Genomic DNA, 23,960 nt, shown 5'->3' with positions numbered 1-23,960 from the left:
TTCATGCTTAGTGTGTCTGCCACTACATTAGACCTTCTCGGCTTGTACTCTAGAACCATATCAAATTCAGCTAAGAACTCTTGCCACCGAGCATGTTCTATCTGATGATCTACTCGGCTGGTACTATTGTGGGAGGCCTTGCACCCGATACTAACTCTATCTGATGATCTACTTTCCTTCGCGGCGGCAATTTTCTTGGCAACTTCTGGGGCAAAATTTCTTGAAACTATTTTAATATCGTAATAATAGGAGCTGGTATATCTTTGGGGGGTTTCCCCTTTGTTTCTTCTCATACTGCTACTAGAAATGTTCGATCACCTCGTTGAAGGCCCCGTTTTATCTGAAATGCAGACACCATATGGACGTTCGACGTTTCCGATGTCGAGGCAGGGATCATACAAGGGGACTCTTCACTCATAAAGTTGACGACGTCCAAGTGGAGCATGGGCACCGCCTTACTCGCCCGTAGGAACTCCATGAAGTAGAATACCAAAATGAAGAGAAGGGCTCGGTACTCCTGATTAGTTGGTTTCAAATTAAGGCATTCGAGTTATATCCACACGCGATTGATAGAGCCATGCGAGGGTGTGAATCCTTTTCATGGGTAGTAGTTTCCTTTGTCAACTGGTAGGATTGACTTGTGAATGTCACCAAGTTGACAGGACATCACAAGTTCGAATCCCACGGGTGGCGTCTCTGGCCGTAAAGCCAAAGCTGGATGTACAAATTAAGGGTTTTACCCACCCCAGGCCAGCCAATGTGCGGTCGGTGATGAACTGTTTTTATTTGGACTATTATAAAAAGACCAACAAAATTCAAGTATTAGAAAAGAATGGATTTCTTTGCCAAAGCTGTACAACGGATAAGGGAATGAATGAATAAGAATATTTTTAGAGAATCACATATGACACTTCTAAGTGCAAAATCTGATATAAACTGAAGAAAAAAACAAGGAATAAAGGGCACGTTTGCTTTAACTCCCATGCGAATCATTCTATAATGAGAACGAGAGAATGATTCTCAAGAAATATCATTCTCCCACGTGGCTGCGTGCAAATGTTAGAGAATGATTCTCAAGAAATATCACTTTCCCACGTGGCTGGGTGTAAATGTGAGAGAATGATTCTCATGAGTTCACGCTTTTGGCCTGAGCAATGAGAAAGGAGTCACAAGTCACAACATGCATGTGACTCCAATTCTCATGATGCTACTACTCACACTCGAAAGTCCCAAATGAAATGGTAAACTCTTAACCCCTTTTGCATGTGAAGCAAACACACATGCTCAATACGGTTTGACATTAGTCCCTTTAAATGCTTCATGTCAAGTGGGCAACTCCATGGGGGCAAGGGGTAAGCCCACAAAGTTTTACGCTGTCAGGACAGCAACCGTAAGTACGGTAGGCGCGCTAGGTCTCTGACCTTGAGGGTAGTTTCTTCATTTAAATATAAAAAAAGTGGCAACACAACATGGCTCCAAAGGGGTTGTGGTCCCTTGGCCACTAGACAGGCGGTCAAGGTTTGATTCTCATGGGTGTCTTCCCTCTGCATAAGCCGGCAGGAGTCTTAGCCTCAGAATTTTACGTCACCGCCCGACATGACATCGGTATGACAGCCAACTGAGCCAGCTTAACCAACTCTTCATGCCGGATGCAGTTTATTACACCAACAACAACAACAACAACTACTACAACAACTACGCCTTCATCCCAAAACAATTGGGGTCGGCGAAATGAACCAAAAAAGAAAATCATTCTGGGTCTTCCACATGAATCCTTCTCCTCCAATCATTTCTATCCAATGCCATGTCCTCGGATGCAGTTTCTTTTGGTTATAAAAAAAAGCCAGTGGCAACAATATGTATATCTTACTATGCGCATCTTATTTTATATTTTAGTGTCATAAAAAAAGCCAGTGGCAACAATTTTTCCTGATAAATGCATGGTCGACAAACTGCATTTTCCCCCCTTAGTCTACTGTGACATAGGCCAATTTGAATAACCGGGAAAAAGTAAAGCAATACAAGGAATCAAATGAGAAATAAAATCACATACCTCAAAAAATTAGTAAATTATTTATAGAATATGATTTTTAATGGATTAAACTCTACACAAATAAATGATCAAGCTATTATATATTTAAAAAGAAATTCAACCACTTGTTTTATCATGTTTGCGCCAACAAGTTGTTTGATGAATATATATGGCGCATAATTCGAGGAATAATAAAAAGTTTAGGTGACGGTGAATGTAATGTATTTATTTATGTGAAAGGCTGATTATTCTGATATTTGAGTTAGAATAAATATTCTGATATGATTCTCATTCCATCTGAAAGAATTTTCTTAGTAGCAAAGTATGAGTAATATTATTAGTTAATTTATAAAAGCGAAAGTACAAGGATCCTTCACTCCTGCATTCTGTGGGCTCTATCAATTGGGTTAGATCCGATACCCGAATAAGTTGGGTATATAAACTGGGGCGGTGGATCCAAGTCCATGTCAAACTGGACTCAGTTTGCTAGATCCGGGAACTGGATACAGACACCGTGTTGGGACATGTTCAAATGATCGCGCGGATGGTTCTTTTCCGTTTCTTAACTTGCTGCAAACAGTTGCCGGAACAGGGTTGGTTGACAATGCTTCACCTGGATCTGAATCCACATCTAGCTCACAGGATCCCATGACCAGGAAGCGGATCGGTAGGGGTATGGGTCGATGGGCCGGGTACAACCCGATTCTGATATGCACTGCATCTGGCAGGATCCGAGTTTGGTAAGAAAGAAAGAGGTCCAATTAACACTTTGGGTTGGATCCACATGGTCCAATTATTATATGGAGCTGTGTATGGTTTATTAAATTTCATACCATACTTGGGTTTGACCTAAGTTCCAATTATGATCCGAAAATTTTAATGTAAAAAACATAAAATTTATTATTTTACTATTATTGACCGGATGTGGCTTATCTTATCCTTATTAGGACCTCGCTATGATTTTTATTGTAGAGACAGTCTGACCCAGATCTGGACCTGGTAGCAACACCTCAACGTCCGATCCGGGTTAGGGCCCACACAGATAAAATATAAGTCCAACCTCATTGGCACCCCTAGTCAGATTTGAATCCGAATTTTGTCTTGGACTCAGAGTTTCGTGTCTGACCCATTTGGATCCCGAAGAAACAATATAACCATTATTTGGGTTCAATTTTTGGTCCACATTTTGGGTTGGGACTAATTAATCCAACCCCGAACCTGGCCCAGTTACACCCCGAAATATTGGTGGATATAATTAGTTCCTAATCTGAAGAATGTAAAAGATTCAGGTTAAGTTTGATTCAGACCCGGATCCAACTATATATTGTTTACCCGATTTGGGACCCAGATCCACACGAAGAGAACATGCATGTCCCAAATCCGACTAGATTCAGACAAGTGTTTGCCTTATCCAGAAAATGGGTCAGATCCAGTGCAGGCCCATGATGGACTCCCAAACTGATTTGTATCTGCATCTCTACTGGGACCGAACCAGACCCAGACATATGGTGACATGGAGAATCCCCACAAAAGTTGGACCTGGACCCAGACTCATTTAGTCCAAATCGAACCAGACCCATTTACTGGTCCCACATAGGGGTGTCAATGGTTCAGGTTTACCCGGACCCGATCTGATCCAAACCTTATAAGGTCCGGGTATGGTGATTAATAAGAAGACCCGGGTCTGGACCCGAAGATCCAATTAATATATAGACTCAGGTATAGTTTGTGAAAATTTATACCAGACCATGGGCCTGACCCAAGTTCTGGTTAAGACCCATAATTTTCTAATATAAAATGATAAAAAATATTATTTTACATGGTGTGGTTCGGGTCTAATTTGTGTAGTTGTTATCGGGTCTGGGTATAATTTCTCTTATGATAGACCCGATTAGACTTGGGTCCGGACCTGATACCATACCCAAAAAATCTGATCTAAGTCTGGTTTTACCTTGGTCCGAATCAAACCCGACCCGTTGACACCCCTAGTTCCACACCATTCGAGCCAATACTGTGAGCTCATTTATGAGTGCCTATTCCAAATCGATAGTTTTGTCGTCTTGTGTATGCGGATAACGGAAGCGTGGGGGCAAAGGGTATTTATGATATTTCGTCATACCCTCTGACAGTAGATAAGCCCTCGCAATATCGGATTTGTAGCGGTCCCCTCCGATCCAACTAGATCGGTCAATGGCTCGGGTCTTACCCGATCCGATTCGACATTATTGGGGTTTGAATTTACTAAGCCAGGTCCAATTAGTTAATGGGTCCAACCCAGCACAACCTGATTAGGACATTGAACTTTAGTTTAAACATTCATAAGGCACATCTTAGTGTCAAACTATGTTCAAAGGCGTTTATTGGGTTAGATAGAATAATGCAAGGCTCCAAATGGGATATGAAGATGTATCCGATGATCTGTATGCATGCTCGTGCATGGGAAACTAAAAAAATATACAAATAGAATCTTATAGCTCCTTCATGCCTCTTACCACTCAAAACTCATTTCCATAAAATGAAAAACTTGCTTTTACCTAGATCCAAAATAGAATCCATATGACTCATCTACTTTATTGGGTATATGTGGATCTGGATCTGAATTCTGATGTGTTGCTTCAAATTCGGGCATAGATCCAATCCTGTTGCATCCGATATAGGCTACTTAGGACAAGCAGTTGCCGTACCATCACAAGAAGCCTAGTTAAGCCAATCAAACCCACTTAGTCAGGTATGGATAGGGATGCAAACAGGCTAGATAATCAGATTCTCTAGGACGTAGGCCTTATTTACAGATGTAAACGGTTTGGGCTCGGATCAGATGTGATCAATACCAGATTTAACTAAATGGACGTTGGCTAAATGGATCCAGATTCACGTGATCCAGAACCGATAAAGAGTTTGGGAAAAAGACCTCAAGGGCAAAGCATATTCTTGTCATTTTTGGAAAACCCTATCGTCTGTCTGGCGAGAAAATCTTGTCCGAATATATAGTCAGAATATGAGAATTGAAAGCATGAGAACTAATGTATGAACCCTGATTTTCATGAATTTATTTGTTTTTTATCTTGAATCTGAGATTTATTTGTTTTTTATCTTGAATCTGAGCTTTCAGAAGTGTTATACATGCTTGGTTTTATAAGAGCTTGCTCTTGAATCATTTAATTTTTGGTGCATAAATAAGATTTTTTAAAACTTTAAAATCAATCTCATTAATCTTTCTAAATATTCAAGCATTTAAAAATTATATTTCCATTAAAAATACATTTAGCAAATTCACCACCACGCCAAGGACATCCAGGATTTGCAAAAAAAGTGTTGAAATGATTATATTTTTAATTCTCATATATATATATATATATATATATATATATATATAGAGAGAGAGAGAGAGAGAGAGAGAGAGAGAGAGATTTAAGTCGGTTAGTCAATCAAAACCTGACCCACTAGGAATTATCCTTGCTTAGATTCCCTCCATCTGCGTTTTTCCCCCAAACGCACGCAGAGACCAAAACCGACGAGATAGCGAAGAGACATCAAAAAGAACAAAACAAGAAGAAAGGAAGAAAGTCGAAATTGCATAACAGATACGACTCTCCGACGAAACCCTTTTTCACATTTTCCTCCGTTTGATTCTCTCGTTTTTTTTTTTCGTTCCTTCTTTCCGGGTTGTCCGCTTCCCCCGCAAATGCAGACCCCGTCGGAATCCGACCGATCCCCCCGCTCGCCGAGAGTGTCCCTCACTAGAGTCGGCGTCCAGCGGAAGATCGCGATCGCCGTTGATCTGAGTGACGAGAGCGCATACGCCGTGAAGTGGGCGGTCCAGAACTACCTCCGGCCTGGGGACAACGTCATCCTCCTCCACGTCCGGCCGACGAGCGTCCTCTACGGCGCCGACTGGGGCTCGATCGACATCTCCGTCGACACCGACCACGAGGCGAAGCAGAAGCTCGAGGCCGAGTTCGACACCTTCACGACGACGAAGGTCACCGACCTCGCCCAGCCGCTCGTCGAGGCGCATATCCCCTTCAGGATCCACATCGTGAAGGACCACGACATGAAGGAGCGGCTCTGCCTCGAGGTCGAGCGGCTCAGCCTCAGCGCCGTCATCATGGGCAGCCGGGGGTTCGGCGCCTCGAGGCGGTCCAGCAAGGGCCGGCTCGGCAGCGTCAGCGACTACTGCGTCCACCACTGCATCTGCCCCGTCGTCGTCGTGCGTTACCCGGACGATAAGGATGGTGGAGGGGCCGCCGCCACGGCCGAGAAGGCACCGGAGAAGGAGCTGGAGTTGCATCCGGTGCCGGAGGAGGAACCGGAGTACCACTCCGCTTCTGATGAGCATAAAGGTTAGGGTTTCCTTCCGTCCTCTTTTGTTTGACCTTTTGATTCTTGGGCTTCTCTCTATTGAATGTGCTTGTGTTGAAATAAGAATGTCTGAAAAATCTAAGCTTTTTGTGCGGCTTGGTTACTTCTCCCTCTTTTTTCCTTGTTGATCTTTTGGTGGATGGCTTATTTGATTGGATGGTTCTTCTGTTGCATTGTTATTAGAGAAATGTGGTAAATTTTATTTTTCTTATGCAAATAGTTCGATGTCTTCTGAAAGCCTTTCCCCGTTGTCTCTTGGGTGACTTTATTGTTGAAATGCAGTAGAATTTGGGTTTCTCTTAAATTCATGTTTTGTTTTATTTCGATTGAGGCAGTGTCTGTTTGGTTGGAGAGAGAGTTTTGGTTGAGTGTCTCCCTATAGCCCATTATAAAGATGGTTCAAACCTGTTTAAATGGAAAATAAGGAGCATAACATCTCTCTCTCTCTCTCTCTCTCTCTCCATTCAAACAGGTTTGAACCATCTCTATAATGGGCTAGAGGGAGCCATTCAACCATAATTCACTCTCTCTCTCTCTCTCTCTAAAAAGACCCGGTGTAGCTAGGGCTGGTGGACGAGCTGAACAAACTGAATAGCGGCTTTTTGGGCTCTGCTTGTTTACATTGAGGTAGTTTTTGGATTTGGCTTGTCTGGCTCGTGCAATCCAAACCAAGCTCAGCTCGGGTAGGCCCGAACCAACTGAGCCGAGCATGGGCTGACTCATTTAAGTGGAAAAAAAAGTTTAATGAAACCCGTAAGTTGGTGGTTGCAACTTGCAAGTATGTCCATCCAATCAGTTGAGTTATCATGCTTCTTTTAAGATGTGTGATGCAGAAATACTGTATAAGCGATCTAAACAAGGCTATACAAGCTGGGCCAAGGCAAACGTCCCCTGTTAGTGCTCGAGTCGGCTATCTGCAAGAAACAAGCTTGCACTCGTCTCACGGTCTAAATAAACAGATCATAAACGACCATGGACAACCAGAATTGAGCTGAGCCATGAGCTGCTTGGATCATTTTTATTAATCTCCATATACAACACTTAGATTTTGTTCTTGCTTCGAGGTCAGAGGAAGAGAGCTATTCAACTTAAACTTTTGTAATGCGTGCGTACAAGCACACAGAATGAAGGACCACAAAGATTTTCTTCGACAGAGAAAGCTGGGGTTAGGCAGACCCCTACCAGTTATACAACCATACGATTGGGATTCAAACTTGCAACACCCCAGCACAAGGTGACATGCACTAACTGCTCCTGCCAGACAAGCGGAGCCCCATTGGTAAAGACCACAAAGATTTCATTGATATATTTGTTCCTGTTCTTTTCAAACCATAGCCTTTTGAATCATTGGTGCTCTTTGGGAGAATAAAGGAGGTCGTTGTCAAGCCATAAAGACTAACGGGTTAGAGAATTTTGACTCTAGGGACGACCATCGTCAAAAGCCTGCCTGGCTTTTGGCATGTCAGCCCAGCGTGAAAGTTTGAGTTTTCTTCTGTTTCTAGTTATAATGGGCATCAAAATTTTTACAATGGAATGTTTGATGGTAAGGAGGTGATATGTCACAATCACTACTAAAATTATTTTGCGCCCTTTTGTTCCTTTTATAGATCTTTGAAAGGTGGCATATTGTGGCTCTTTATATATGATTTTATTAATGCTTCAAATGCCGATCTAAATTTTATATATATAGTCACTAGAATATGAGAACTGAAAATATGAGAACTAATGTGTGAACCACAATTTTCATGGATTTTTTGTTCTTTTCTCTTGAATCTAACCGTACGGATGTGATCTACATGCTTGGTTTTATAAGAATCTGCTCTTGAATCATCCGATTTTGATGCATAAACGAGATTTTTTTAAGGATTTAAAATCAATGGCTCATAATATTCATAAGCATATTTGTATTAATGGATGCTCCACACGACATAAAATGTACTGTTCTCAGAGTGTTTCCTTATATGATGTGATAAAGTCATAGTTCTCTTATGGAAATTCTTACAGAAGTGCTGTGTTATGCGAGAGTTTCTTTTACCTTTACTTGCCCCAGATTTGAGCTGTCACAAATATAGGTGACATTTTAAAATGTTGCGATGTCACATAAATGATAATTATCACCTTTTTCTTCAAAATGTTATGATTCCATCGTGATGTTGCCCCTTCAAAAATTTGTTATCATATTTCCGATGTCTTTATATGTTTTTTTAAACTTTTAGATATGCCTAGATTTTCCCAAAAATAAAAAGATATTATTAACTTGTCATAGCCCAGAAAATTCCGATGCCGAGAGTTGTGATACTGGATTCATTTTTTGAGAAACAACACAAAGAAATTGGAAGATGTTTGATTCATGCTTCAAATTCTTGCCTACTGCATATGCATGTCACATCGTCCTATTGGGTGCATTAGATGACTTTCAGGCTGCCATAACAATTGCTTCTGTAAAATCTGGCCACGACTCTCTCTCTCTCTCTCTCTCTTCATATGATGGAGAACTTGGCCTAAGTTGGTGCAGGATGTCGGGATCGTCATCATATGCTATTAAACTTGGGTTGTGTAGGGCTGCTTTCTGCTGTTGGGCAAGCATTTACAAGTAACATTGACAGGATCTGAACTTTGAGCGGAAAACAATGTGCTTTGAGTCTATACAGTCTAGCCACATGAACAGTTGCTACTAATCGAAAATGATATTATAAACTTATTTGTTCTTTTAGTAAGAAACCTCCAGTTTATGATAGTTGCTTAGAGACTACCTCTTCTTTTGAGAATGACACAACTCCCAAAGGGGACTGGTTTTATTTTTTGTTTTTTTAATAACTTATTAAGGCCTTTGCTTTTGCTTTTAATTAAGGGAATGTTTGGATCATCACTATTTAAATTATAATAAACAAGAAAAGAATATTAGTGAGTAGGGGTGATGATGGTAATGGTAGATGGTGATGGTGGTGATGGCAATGGTAATGATTATGATGGTGGTGGCGGTAGTGGTGATGGTGATGGTAGTGGTCATGGTGGTGATGACAAAGGTGGTGGTGGTGGTGATGGATAGTGGTGGTAATGGTGGAATAGTGGTAGTGATGATGGTGACGGTGGCAGTGGCAGTGGTGATGAGGATGCTGGAAGTGGGATGGAAGAAAATAAGTACTAAAAAAAAAGTAGGTCTCCCTCTACTTGTTAAAAAAGGGGTGAAATTTATAAAAAGTCATTAAAAAAAGTAAAAACAAAAGATCCAAACATCAAAACTTGCTCTTCAAAATAGGCATAAATGGTTAGGAGCAATTTATAAAGTGATCCAAACAAGGGGTAAAGGAAGTGCTACTCACATACAGCTTATTTTGAATATTTGAATTTGGCTGCTGACATATTATCTTTTCCATACCTTTTCTTGAGCAGGACCATTAACTCCAAATATATTTTGCTTTGCCTTTTAGTTTTTGGCTTAAATTTCCAGTTGCTATTTTGAACTGTGAACAGAGTGACTAACTGTTCACCCAAGCATTTGTTTTAAGAAATTTTGAGCTTCTTGTGTAGGTGATTTAAGGGCTTAACTAACCATATTCGAGGCTCTCCATTTTTGGCTTCAGATCATGGCCTAAAAGAAATGATTCCTTTTTTCTTAGGGAAATTTTCTAAATAGCACCTAACAAATTATCAATAATAAAAAACACACCTAACATTTTTGTTTTGTCAGAAACACACCTAAACTTTGAGCCGTTAACCAAAAATGCACTTTCGGTTCAGTTAACTGGGGTTTTCATTAACCCAAGTAGTGTTAAAACCAAAATTTTACATTTTTATCTTTAAGCTGTTCAAACTATCTCTCTTTCTCTCATCACTTGATTCTTCACCATGATAGCAGCAACTCCATCACCAACTCCATGATAACAGCAATCCCATCACTTGATTCTTTACCATGATCACCGCAACCCCGTCACTTGATTCTTCACCATGATAGCAGCAACTCCATCACTTGATTCTTCACCATGATAGCAGCAACTCCATCGGCAATGCCCAAGCTTCTTGTTGACAAATAAGATGATGAGATGGGATTGATATTTGGGGGAATCCCAAGTGGAACTGGAGGGATTTGCAGGAGAGTTATTCTGAAGAAATGGTCGGAAGATTGTGGATTCCTTTCCTTCCCTCTCCCCAGAAGAACATCGTCACTCTGCAGCGTTTCTTGCCGAATAACATGTTTGGCTGTCATTTTGAACCAAAAAAGGTTTGGAACGGTGTGTTTTATAAAGCCCAAAACAACTTTTTGGAGAAAAAATATGTTAGTTTTCATCGTGTTATTATTTTTTGGCCACTCAAGAAACAAATGGAAAATGAAAGAAAAAATGGGGTTCTTTGTCTTATTTCTTGTGAACAAACGTGTTAGTTTTCATGAAAAATGAGTCTAAGATGCTTCTTCGTTCTGAATCTGAAAACCTGTGTTGAGATGAAGAGCAACAGGTTGGAAGTTTGAGCATGAAACAGCATGTGGAAAATCTGAATTTTGCTTGTGTGCATGACCTGGTCAATGGTGTATGTGATAATTGTTCTCAGCAGTGGAGATCAAGCTTTGTGGATATCAGTGTTCCCTATAATTTTTCTCATTGCTTTTTAATACTTCATGTTTGGTGCTGGCTTATTTTGATTTTAACTTTTAATTTACCTGAACTTGTTGGGTGATCTTAAGAATGTGACGTGAGTTTGTGCACCATGGGATGTAACATTGAGAGAGTTGATAACAAGGGGTTGGTTGAGCACATGACTTGTGTTCTAGAATATGAAATTTACCATGGTTGTAGGTTTTACACATTTGGTAAGTTTTTACCATGTGAGTTGGCATGCTCTTTGTGTAAAATGTGGGTGAGATAAAATTAGGTATTATCTGACTCTATCCAAAACCAATTTCTCCCAAAACAGGCAACCAGACATCACAGTTGTTTCCAGTTTGGAGTTTGACCATTGACCTTTGTGTTTCGTTAGTATAGTTCTGGGTTTTAGAATTGATCTATGGGGTTTTTGATGGTCGTATGCAGTGTTGTGAAAAGCGTTGAGGCGTAGCGAGGCGCTCCACCAAAAATCGAGGCGAGGCGTAAAGCGTAAGCCTTAATTTTTTTTTAAAACTTTAAAAAAATTATAAAAAATATCTAAAAATACAAATAATAAAGAAATACTTTATTGATGAAATAACAACCAATAAGAAATAGAAAATCTCAATTAAGTACTAAAAAATATGAGATTAACATATAAAAGTAACTAAAAACTGATTATATAATTGGAAAATATATGAGATTAACCAAAAAAAGTTAAAATATACTAAGAAGCTTATTACATAACTGAAATAACTGAAAAATATATGAGAAATGAGATTAACCTACAAAAGTTAAAATATATGAGATTATTCTAAAAAATGAGATTAACATATAAAAGTAACTAAAAAAATGACTACATAACTGGAAAAAATATGAGATTAACCAATAAAAAAAATATACTAAGAAATCGTTTACATAACTGGAGTCACCTGTGGTGTCCAGTATCCAAAGGCTTGACAGTGTTACCAATCAGGGAAACCTTAAGGCAGATGGAAGTGGGATGTTCTGGGACTCAGAAAAGCTAGCTAGCTTATCATTCCAACTCTCTGAAAAGAAGCTTATATTTGCATTTGATGGAACATCCAAGTCCTTCCAAACATCTGGCACATTGTCCATGCAGACAAATAAATTCTACAAACACTTGACTAAAACTAGATTGCTAAATGGAAAAGACACACCTTTAATTTTGTCGCTACCTGCAAAAAGTAATCGTTTCCAAATCAGAGACAGACATGGTTATAAAAAGAGAAACTATAATAACTATGATTAAGTAAACAAATTTTTTTACTATTCCTCACCAAGAGAATAATGCTGACAATGCTACACCAACTCCAACCCAAAAGAGGACTGCGAGAGAGAGAGAGAGAGAGAGAGAGAGAGAGAGAGAGAGAGAGAGAGACCCTGATTTTATAAAATTTCAGTTTTGGTCAAATGATGGCTTTGACCCTCAGTTGACCAAACAAATGAGGCGTGAACGCCTCAAGGCGTATGAGGCGTACGCCTCGAGGCTTTTACACTTCAAAGGCCCTCGCCTTGAGGCAAGGCACGCTTTTTGCGCCTTGAGGCACGTTTTTAATAATACTAGTCGTATGTTATAATTAATAATAGGTCTAGGTTAATCATGCAGGGGCCCTGATTTTATAAAATTTTAGTTTTGGTCAAATGAGGGCTTTGACCCTCAGTTGACCAAACAAATGAGGTGTGAACGCCTCAAGGCGTATGAGACATACGCCTCGAGGCTTTTACACTTTATGCCCGCGCCTCAAGGCGTACGCCTCGAGGCTTTTACACTTCAAAGGCCCTCGCCTTGAGGCGAGGCACGCTGTTTGCGCCTTGAGGTGCGTTTTTAATAACACTAGTCGTATGTTATAATTAATAATAGGTCTAGATTAATCATGACCAAGGTTGTAAGTATTTTATCGTTACCCGTATCGGTCGGGCCCAAAGTAACACTGTATTGTATCGTATAGTAAAATATCATAAATTTTTAATAAAAAATTGCAAAAAATAAAAAAATACAAATAATAGCAAAAAATCAGAAAAAATAGCAAAAATTCTAAAAAAAATCATATTACATGAAAGAATGATAAATTGTACAAAATACAACCATAAAATCACATATGAAGCATTTATGTCTCTATGAACCGCATAAGATCTCATTAAACATCAACTAATATAGAATCATAGATAATATTGCATGCATATCTCACAAGAACATTGCAAAATATTAAATATCTTGCAATTAAGAACATGTCACAAGACTCATACTTTCATATTAAATAAATAAAAACAAAATAACCAAGTTTATGAACAATGAAATGTTAAATAACTAAGTTTTTTTAAAACACATTATATAAAACTTCAATAATCATAATTATCTTCTTCTTCTTCTCTTTCGACATCCACATCGTGTCCAAGATACGTGGGTCTTTATCATCTACCTCTTGTGCTTCTTCCACGTTAATCCCATGTATGTCTTATTCATTCAAAAGAGTCATTGCTTTTCCTTCAATCCATGCATCAAATTCATCAAAATGTTCCAAACTGTTGGGATAAAATTGCTCTTTATGCCTCATTGATGATAAATTTTTGATTTGCCTGAAAAGATGAGATGAAAAAATTAAAATTAGTTGGGTTTTGAATGATATAAAAAAACTTTAAATAAACACGTGAAAATGACAAATAAACTTTATAATTTTATATACCTCTGCCTCTGCCTCACTCGTAAGTTGTAGCGGACGTAGATGAGGTCATTAAGCCTTTTGTGCTCAAATCTATTTCTTTTTTTTGTATGAATTTTCTCAAAGACACTCTAGTTTCTCTTGCATCTACTTTTACTATATGTTTGACTAAGAATGCGAATGTCAAAAGCTCTCAAATTTAGAACATCACTTTCAAAATTGACCCACCATATGTCTGAAAAAAAATAAGAAAATGAGAAATCAATAAGACAATAACAAATACAATCATAAAAAACATCATAACTAAATAACAATATGAAATCAAAATTGAAATAGACAAAATAAATTACTTGGACGCATCGTGACACGGTTTTGCACTGCTGCAGGTCTCCAATTGCATTATTATAAGTTTTCATTTCTTTATGAATTTGATCTTGAACCCTATAATTAGGGTTTAACCTTTCGATGTAATCCAAAGGTCCCTTGTTGACTTCTCTGTCCATTTTAAATGCAGAAGAGTATCTAAATGCAAGATTTAAATAATATGCTGCAACATAAAGAGGTTGATGAAGTTGCCCAGTCTACCTATGATATGTATACTTTTTTCTTACCCTTCAAATTATCTCTAATGACATCTTTTGCCTTATCCATAGCCTCGTAGAGATAGCCTATAGCTAGTCTGTCTTTGTTGTCAACCAATCGAAGCCCCTTCACCAAAGGTATATTTATTCTAAACAACTTCACGTATGAATCTCAAAATTCACTTCTGAATACAATATCTACAATTTCGTGGGTTCTTTTTTGTGCATGAGGATATGCATTCTACTCTTCTAATGAAAACATTTTTTTAGTGCAACTCCATTCTTTACTGGACTTTGCATTGTTAAAAAATTCGTAGAAAATCTACTAACTGCACTACGAATCAGTTTAGCACTACCAATGTAATTTCTCATTCGACTCAAAACTCATGCATGATTGTAAATAAATTTAGTAATTTCTTGGCAACATTCAACTGTTTGCTTTATCTAATCCATGCTGCTGATGTCTTCAAGCATGAGGTCTATGCAATGGGAAGCACACGGGGTTCAAAAGAATGACCCAAAATTGTCTGCTAATTCTTTATCTCTTGCCCTATAATTTGCTGCATTATCAATAATAAATTGCATAACATTTTGAGGTTGGACCTCTTCTGTAATCTGATAAAAAACTCTGAGCAATACATCTGTTGTCTTGGGCGTATTAGACAGATCAATTGACTATAAAAACATAGTTCCTTTGGAAAAGTAGACAAAGAAATTTATCAAGGTCCTTGACTTTCTGTCTGTCCACCCATTTGCCATGATGGTATACCCTGTTTCTCTCCACGACTACCTCTTCTCGTCACAATATGCCTTCACTTCTTTCACATTATTATCTAAAACTTTTTTTTCCAAAGCATGATACGAAGTCATCTTGTATCTAGGCCCGATACTAGTTATGACATCTGCCATTACTTGAAAATGAAAGGAATTTGCCGCATTGAAAGAAATGCATGCATTATAGAACCATCTCCTAATCGTGACATTTATGAGTTATAGTAGTACGAATGTCGGGTTGCATCCCAGGAGCAATCTTATGAGGGAAAAAGCTCCTAATAGAGCCTTTAGTTCTACCTCCTCTCGAAGAACTCTTTCCTCTTATTTTTGTGCCCACAACGACACTACTACTGGCATCAGATACACCTTTCCCTTTTGCTAGAGAACTTCCTACTTCTGATCTTATGTTAGGGGCTGTAGGATCGGAAGTATGGAGCTCATCTTCGTAATACACATTCTTCAAGGGCTCCGCATACCAAATTTCTGCCTCATTCATCTCTCTTTCTTGTCTTTTTCCTCTCACTTCATATAGTGTTGGCATTACCATTTTACAACATTCGACAATTTTTTTGACGTGCATGCTTGCACATTGTGATGTGTCCCGACTAAATGATGCTTCAACCGAGAGATACCATTCGAAAAAGAATTTTGGCAATAGTTGCACTTGATTTTTAATCGGTTTTTACTCATTACTTGATTGCCCCATTGCCATGCCAAATCCTCTTATGTCATCTTCCCCGAAAGAAACTCAATAAGAAGCAAATAATAGGGATTTTTTACCTTGACCCACTTCCTTGAGCGAAAAAATGGTGAAAATGCATTCTTAAGAAAATCACAAAAACTCTCTTTCTTGTGCATGAATCGGCCCTCAAATCGATCTCACGACTCCTAGGGTGCGTGGGTTCTCTTCTAACAACCTTTGGACAAATAGAGAAGTCGGCCCTCAAGAGGCCTTTAAAACCCAAAACTTTTTAAGTTTTGGGTCTTTTTTAAGTGCGCCACACTTGTATCGTACGATACAATATAGGGGTGTATCGTACGATACATACTCATATCACGATACGAGTGTGTATTGTATCATACTTCAAAAAAGTACGATATGTATTGTACATGGTACGATACTTACAACACTGATCATGACTATTGTGGTTTACGTTTGAAGATTGACTTTGTTATGGTAAACCAGTGGAGGCCTTTAATTTAGCTAGTATGATTAGGAATTTAGGATTAGAAATGCTTGATGTAAACATATGTTTGTTTGAAAAGAATGATTGTAAAATAATGGAGAAAAATCAAAGGAAATGGTTACTGTCTCTTTTTCTTTACCTGACGCCAGTCCTAGAAGATTGTTAAGTATTGATTTTATTGGCCATGGCTGAACCTTCAAGGTGATTGAGATGGGTTTGGATGTATTAATTGTGAAGATTAACTGAGATGTGCATTTTGTACAATAATTAACTGTTTGCGGTATTGTAACTTTAGAAATTACTAATGAGACCCTTGTCAGCTGTTTGTGTTTCTTTTGATAACAGCCTTGTGCCTAAATAATTATGTAGCAAGTTCCTTTTACAAGTAGAGATATACGACATAAATCTAGGGAGGAGTGATTTAGAAAATTATAGCTAGAGGTTGAATGATATGATCTCACACTGATAATGTGGCACATTTTTGTCAATTCAAAACACAGAGGATCATTATATGAACAACTTACCCCGAAAGGACAAGATCCCATATTCAGAGAGAGATGCGGCATTTTCTCTAGGGGCTTAGTGTGTGCATCATGGAAATGTAAGAATAGCTGTTTTGCATGTCTGCATCTTTGCATTTATTTGTTAATTTGTTCATTCATACGTGCATGAATTGGGAGGTAGTTGGAGGTGGGGGTTGTTTGGAAGGTGGTACATTGTATGGCAGGAGCTAGAAAGATTACTTTTGTATTACAGAAAAAAAGATTACTTTGCCTTATTTATTTGCAAGCAAAAAGTTGGAAATAGCAGGATTTATCTGCTGGTCTCCCACCTATGTTTGCCTTGATTGGGATGGTATGACAATATATATATATTAGAAATTTCAGAAAGGGCTGATTTCTTTTTATATTTACACGGAGAAATCACCCTAGGATCAAAGACCTAGCTGCGCTGGCTTTGCCTGCTGTACTTATGGTCGCTGTCCTGGCAGCGTAAAACTCTGTAGGCTTACCCCTTGCCCCCAGGGAGCCACCATGCTTCGGCTTGCGCAGAGGGTAACATCTATGGGATTTGAACCTAGACCACCTGCGCATCCCACTAAGCCAAACCCTTTTGGGGCCAGAAAGGGGTGATTTGCATACTGAAATTTTGGTTGATTTAGATGTTAGATCAAAATGTTTGTCTGGTTGAGCCTATGGATCCAATGTGTAAGGATGTTATGTTGCCTGTGAAACTATTTGTGTTGTGACTTGTCTTTATGTAGGTTGCATCAAAAGATATCGATAATTTGAAAGGGAGAAGGATTTGTTAGTGATACTGCTAGAGATGTGCTTGTTAGTAACACAAAAAGTTTGGTTGAGGATTGTCTTAGCTGGTGGAGCAGCGACACATGGGGATAGACCGCATATCAAGTTGCCTTCCAATTTCAACATGCTGGCTATTTTACTTTCTTGATTCCTTCTTTGTCACTACTTGTAATCAACATATCATAAACATACAAAAGTAAAATACCTGCAGAAGAATTCTTGATAAATTAAGTTGTATCATTTTAACATGGTTTAAAACCATACCTTGTAATAACATTGTTAAAGGTATCAAACCAAGCTTTAGGTGCTTGTTTGAGACCATACAATGCCTTTTTTAATTTAAGCACTTTACCTGAAAGAATTATCAATCTAGGTAGAACATCCATGTATACTTCCTCGTTAAGATGCCCATTCAAAAGACATTTTTAACATTCGTTTGAAATATACTCTAATTTTCAATAGTTGAAATATCTACAAGCATCCGACCAATGGTCATCTTAGCAACAGGAGCAAAAGTTTCTTCATAATCGACTCCGTATTCTTGAGAATATCCTTTGGCAACTAGCTTGACTTAATATCTTTCCAAGGATCCATCACTTTTGGTTTTTACCTTAAACCCATCTACAACCTATGGTCTTCTTTCCAATGGGTAAATTTCTCAAGTATCAGCCTCTTTAAGAGCATCTAATTCTATATGCATAGCTTTTATCCACTCGGGTAAATTTTTTGCTTCATTGTAACATGAGAGCTCAAAGTAAGAATGAATGACTATAAAACATGCTCTATGTTTAGGAGAGAATGAGTCATAAGACACAAATTTATTTGGGATCCTTGAGGTTTGTTCAGATCTACGAATAGTTGTTTATTGTGAGGGTATTTCTAAAGCTTCATGATTACTTTGATTTACACCTTCATTGGTTGCATTTTGATTGCTTCTGGTGTATACTCTTGGTTCAACTATTGTTATATTCTCAATAGGAAGTTCTACATAAATATTTTCATCATTAGACAACAGTTGAAACAAGAATGTGTAATCAAAATTTATGTCTTGCGACATGTTTTCTTCAAATCCACTTTCATTTTCAACAAAATTAACATTCCTTGATACGAGAAGTTTATCATGTTTTATATCACAACATTTGAATCCTTTTTGTGTTTCTGAATAGCCAATGAACGCACAGGGAATAACCTTAGAGGACAGTTTATCTACTTTATCATTTAAAACATAACATTTGCAACAAAAGATTATAGTCAGGTTGATATTTGAATAATTTTTCAAAGGGAATTTCATTGGACAATGTTTTTGAAGGCATCTTATTTATAAGATATACTGAAGTTAATGCAACTTCAGCCCAAAGAATTTTTGGAACATTTTTAGCAATAAGAAGAGTCCTTGTAGTTTGCATAATGTGTCTGTGTTTTCTTTCGAAAATTTTGTTTTGTTGTGGAGTACTAGGACACGATCTTTGATGTAGAATTCCTTCATTTTCTAAAAATTGTTTAAATTCATTTGACAAATATTCTCCTCCAGAGTCAGTTCTGAGGATTTTGAGTTTACTTTCAAACTGATTTTTAATCATGTTATGAAATGTTTTGATGATTGCGAATACATTAGATTTAAACTTAAGAAAGTAAATCCAATAATATCTAGTGAAATAATTGATAAATACAACATAGTAGGAGAATCCTCCTTTACAAGCTACGGGTGCACACATCTGAATGAACTAATTCAAAAGGCATTGAAGAATAAAAAGTTCTTTGACCATAAGGTAAGGCTATCATTTTACCAAGTAAACATTCTGTACGTTCAAAATTTTCTTCACAAATATCCTTGGTAACTTGTACAAAATTTAATTTCTTTATATTTGGATGCCCAAGTCCGTATATCTTTTGTTTGGGCAATGTTACAAAATGATTCATTTGGAATACAAAGGAAATCCATATAATAAAGATCTCCTTGCCTAGAACATTCCCTAATCAATTTCTCAGATCCTGCACCCAACATTTATTTTCTCCCACCATTTATTTGATGAGAAAATAACATCACATCCATGATCTGATATTTGCGAAACTGAAAGTAGGTTAAGATGTAGTTTAGGTATAAATCTTATTTTTGGAATATAAAATTTATTATGTTTTGATAAATCATTTTTAAAAGTTCCAACACCTTCTATTTCTAAGGCAGTACCATCAGCAGTGAAAACAAAGGATGTATTTGAATTAGATTGACATTCGGATAATATAGACTTATGTGAAGTCATATAAAAATAAGCTCCTGAATCTATAAGCTAAGAGCACATACCAGGAGTAGAAGATGATGCAGTGACCGCTCCTGACGTAGATCCTTTAAGCAATGGTTGAAAGCTTCCGTCAGTTGAGATAATGATTTGATGAGACCTTTGAGATTCAGAGTATTTTGATCTTGTTTTGATGGTGCAATGACAACACATTTTTCTTGAGGCCTATATTTGTATTTAGGACATTGAGGCCTAATGTGATCAGGCTCATTACAATTATGGCAAATGATTTTTGATTCTCTTCTTTATATGACTTGATATAATGTCCTGGTTTTGATGCGGAAAAAGCGCAGTCCTCTTCCTGACCATTGCTAAAAGTAGCAAGAACACTAATATTTTTACTCATGTTTAGCCTAGTTTCTTCTCCACTAAGTTTAGTGAGAATCTCATGAATAGGAGGGGGTGACGAAGATGATAGCAGAAAGGCCTTTGTTCAAATTCGGGTCTCAAACCATAGAGGAAAGTGAAGAGTATATCTTCTTCAACTTGAACTCTTCGCATTTCTATACACTTACCTTCCCATTTGGGTTCAAATTGGGTAAGTTGGGTCCAAATGAAAGATAACTCATAAAGTAATCTCTTACATTTTTATCTCCTTGTTTGATATTTCTAATATTTTCTTGAAAATAATACTTGTGAGCCATATCTTTTTCGGTAAACATACCTTTAAGATATTCCCACGCTTCATTTACTTTTTTGTAGCATAATAGATTTGAGGCAATTTTTGTCTCAACTCCACTTAGCATCCATGAAAGAATTTTTGCGTTTCTCATTTCCCGTTCATCCAATTTCTTTTATTATTCTTCTATGACTTTGTTTCTTTCTTCAAGACTAGTCACAACCCCATTTTCACCTAATGAAATTTTGGGAGTGGGTTTAAGAATAATACCTCTTACACATCCCCACAAACCTTGAATTTTGATGAATGTCTCTCGGTGTCCTGCCCAAATATTATAGTTGCTTCCTTCAAGTTTGAACGGCGGAATAAAGTTGGAGTTGCTTCTATTGTGTGGAAAAGATTCATCCATGGTGAATTAAAGGAGGAAAGGAAGTCATCACCATGAAGTAGAATAAGCACCGTTGATCATAAACCTTGCTTTGATACTATGTGAAGATGCTTACAAACAATCAAGTTTTCAAATAACTTGATATTTCAAACATACAAAAACATAGGCTAGCACAAAGTAACATTCAAATACTACACACCACAAAAGCAAGAAAGTGCATAAAATGCACTATTTCATTAATGAACACTAGGGGATATAAAACCCTTTCTTGAATGAATTTACAATGGGATTAAAAGCCCTTATTTATAGTGTGTAAAAGTGAGGGCGTCGTTGGGCTGTAGAGCTGTTGGGTACATTCCCAATGTCTCTTGGCTGCCAGACTCTGCCGCACACGGTCTGTCATTAGTTGACAGACTGTGCTACACAGTCTGTTGTCATTAACTGACAGTGTTCAGCTGATGACAAATTAAATAAAAAGAATTTAAAAGGTAAAATAAATAAAAAAGGAAAATTATAGAATTAAAGAAAAGATTACAAATATACACGTATATACTTGAGTATATATATTTATATACATATACTTATACATATATATACTCTTGTATTAAGAAGAGTATGTATGTATATATATATTTATATTTATATTTATATATACACATGTATTATTTTCTAACAGTCCTATCCTCTACTCTTTCCATTTTTTCTTATAGGTCGCCAAGGCCTTATTATTCTCTCATTCCGTGAGAGGTACTTCTTTATCATTCTCAACTTTTGTGAGGATTAGTTTCGGTTTCGAATTGAAACCATCCACTATACCTCACAACCCTTTTTTTCAAATGTGCCGACATCACATAGTTAGTGTTATTTAATTTCATTGAGTACGATGGTGATCTTATCATTGTCATCTATCTTTTACAAGAGTGAGAAAAAGAAAGAATAGATGAAAGAAGAAAAAAGAGAGAAAGAGAAAGATAAGAGAATAAGAATTAATACAAATACAATTTTTCGTAACAAAGCTTCCTCTAAATGCTTTCCTTCTTCAAAATAGACCTCTTGAGTCACGAACAAGAGAATGAATCACCCTTTGCAAAGGAGACACAAAAAATGAGGTGAGAATTATTCAAGATCTAAAAATCTTCAAGGCTTTGATACTATGTAATGAAATGGTGGCCTTCCACAAAAGAACGAGAAACCTTCAAAAGAGTGTCTATTGGAGACACCTCAAGCACAACCCATAAAAAGGTAAAAATGAAAGAACACACTAAAATAATAAATATTTATTTCTTCACAAGAGATGCTTAAAAAGCTTTGAAATGCAGAGGAGGGGGTTGCCCATATATATATATATATATATATATATATATATATATATATATATATATATAGAAGAGGAGAGTGAGGTGGGAAGAGCTCTTCCTAAGAGTCGACTAGTCCAATGGCTATAAATAGAGCAGTTGGACGACTATATAGTTGTACAAGATCTATCTAGATCTTGACTAACTAGTTCAAAATGAATTAGAAAATAAAAAAAAGGATAATAGAAAAGAAAAAAAATAAAAGAAATAAAAAATATATTTATAAATATATATTATATTATTATTTTATTAATATATATATTATATATGTATTACATGTTACATTTTAACAGACACCTCTCGGAAAGAAAGAAAAAATTAGTTATCCTTCTCTCTTGAGGCTTTAAATGTGAGATTATTGGAACCACCTATGCTGCTGGGATATTTTGATAATGAAGTTTTGCCAGCTTGATACATGGAGCCGTGGTGTGATAGGAAAGTCTAATATCTTCAACTACAGTGCAAGAGGTCATAATCAGGCAATTTAAAGTAAGCATCATTAAAGAATCTTAATATTTGAAAGTAGATTTACTCATAGCTTTGAGATGCATGGTTGAGTGTTCTTAATAGTTTCTTACGTTTTCAACTCCTCTCTTTTGCTTGGTAAGTTGTGTTGCAAAGTGATTCACATCCAAGATGGGAATTTACAACCATTCTCATTGTTTCTCTTCTGGTCTTGTTCTAGCTTTACTGTAGTATATCTATCCACTTATTTGCTCTTTTTCACCATTTTATCATGGGTAAGGGCTGTTTATCTGTTACATTTTTATGCTTGTGGAGTATCTTTCTATTTGCCTTGTCCATGCATTTGATATGAAGCTTAAGAATCTTTTTGGTTCAAATTTGACTATTATTAAGTGAAGAGCTTAGAATATCTAAATTGTGAATTTTCTTTTCTTCTGGCATTCAAGTTGGTCCATTACAGATGCACTACTAAGGGTTCCTTGCAGAATGTTCATCTAATTTTACCTTGTTTTCTGTTATGGAAAGTTTGAAAGCCATGATTCTTGATTCGAAGAATTGTCTAATGTTTCCCATGGGCTTTGTGTTCTGTTGCAGAAAAAGAGGCTTGAGCTCATCTTATATGGCAGTTCTCTTTTTTCGTTTCAGAAAGTGAAGACTGAGTCATGGGTGTTGGATGTGGGTACTGTTTCATGCGGGTTCTAAACTTTGATCAAGTCGTGGGTAGTTTTGTATTCTTGACTGCATATCAATTGCCTGTGGTTATAGAATCAGGTTGACGGATGCTGTTGGTGTCTCTAGTTTGGGTTGGCTTTGTTCAGTGACACTTTTTAGACTTCAAACATTTTCACATGCGTGTGGTTGATCTCTCTCTCTCTCTCTCTCTCTCTCTCTATATATATATATATATATATATATATATATATATGTTTTGTGCTTGTGTGCATGAGGTCCAATATGGCAATACCTGAACTTGTCACCAACGTGGGTTTTTTCAGTCGGTTTGTTTTCTGGTAGGGTAAGAGTAGGGATGTAAACAGTTGGGATTCAGGTCGGATCTGGGCATTACCAAGTCCCATTTAATCAGGTTTGGCTTGATTGGATTTAGATTTGGATTAGGATGAAAAAAGATAAAACCAAACCCGGATCCGAGTCTGACTAGCTTAAAACCCTGTATTTACACTTAATCGGGTTATGTCAGGTTTTTGTTGGATTTAGGTTCAGGTTTGATTGCAGAACTTAATACCAAATCTGGATCTGATTACTAATTGCATCCAGATTACCAAGTCCCATTTAATCAGGTTTGGCTTAATTGGATTTAGATTTGAATTT

The 23,960-nt window shown here is 37.3% G+C and overlaps 1 protein-coding gene across 1 annotated transcript; it reads left to right on the top strand.

Annotated features, from left to right (window-relative positions):
* Positions 1 to 5,438: 5,438 nt before the first annotated feature.
* On the top strand, positions 5,439 to 23,480 carry LOC149830854 (universal stress protein PHOS34-like). The gene is made up of 2 exons (XM_090011892.1): positions 5,439 to 6,375; positions 23,226 to 23,480. The coding sequence occupies exons 1-2, from the start codon at positions 5,718 to 5,720 to the stop codon at positions 23,237 to 23,239; spliced, it is 672 nt and encodes a 223-aa protein (XP_089868018.1). The 5' UTR covers positions 5,439 to 5,717; the 3' UTR covers positions 23,240 to 23,480.
* Positions 23,481 to 23,960: the final 480 nt, after the last annotated feature.

Source organism: Nuphar pumila, chromosome 7 (assembly GCF_984573655.1).
Source record: "Nuphar pumila chromosome 7, dmNupPumi1.hap1.1, whole genome shotgun sequence".
In the NCBI taxonomy this organism is placed as follows: Eukaryota; Viridiplantae; Streptophyta; class Magnoliopsida; order Nymphaeales; family Nymphaeaceae; genus Nuphar; species Nuphar pumila.
The sequence above is the reverse complement of the archived record's forward strand: the minus strand, read 5'-3'. Positions and strand labels throughout refer to the sequence as shown.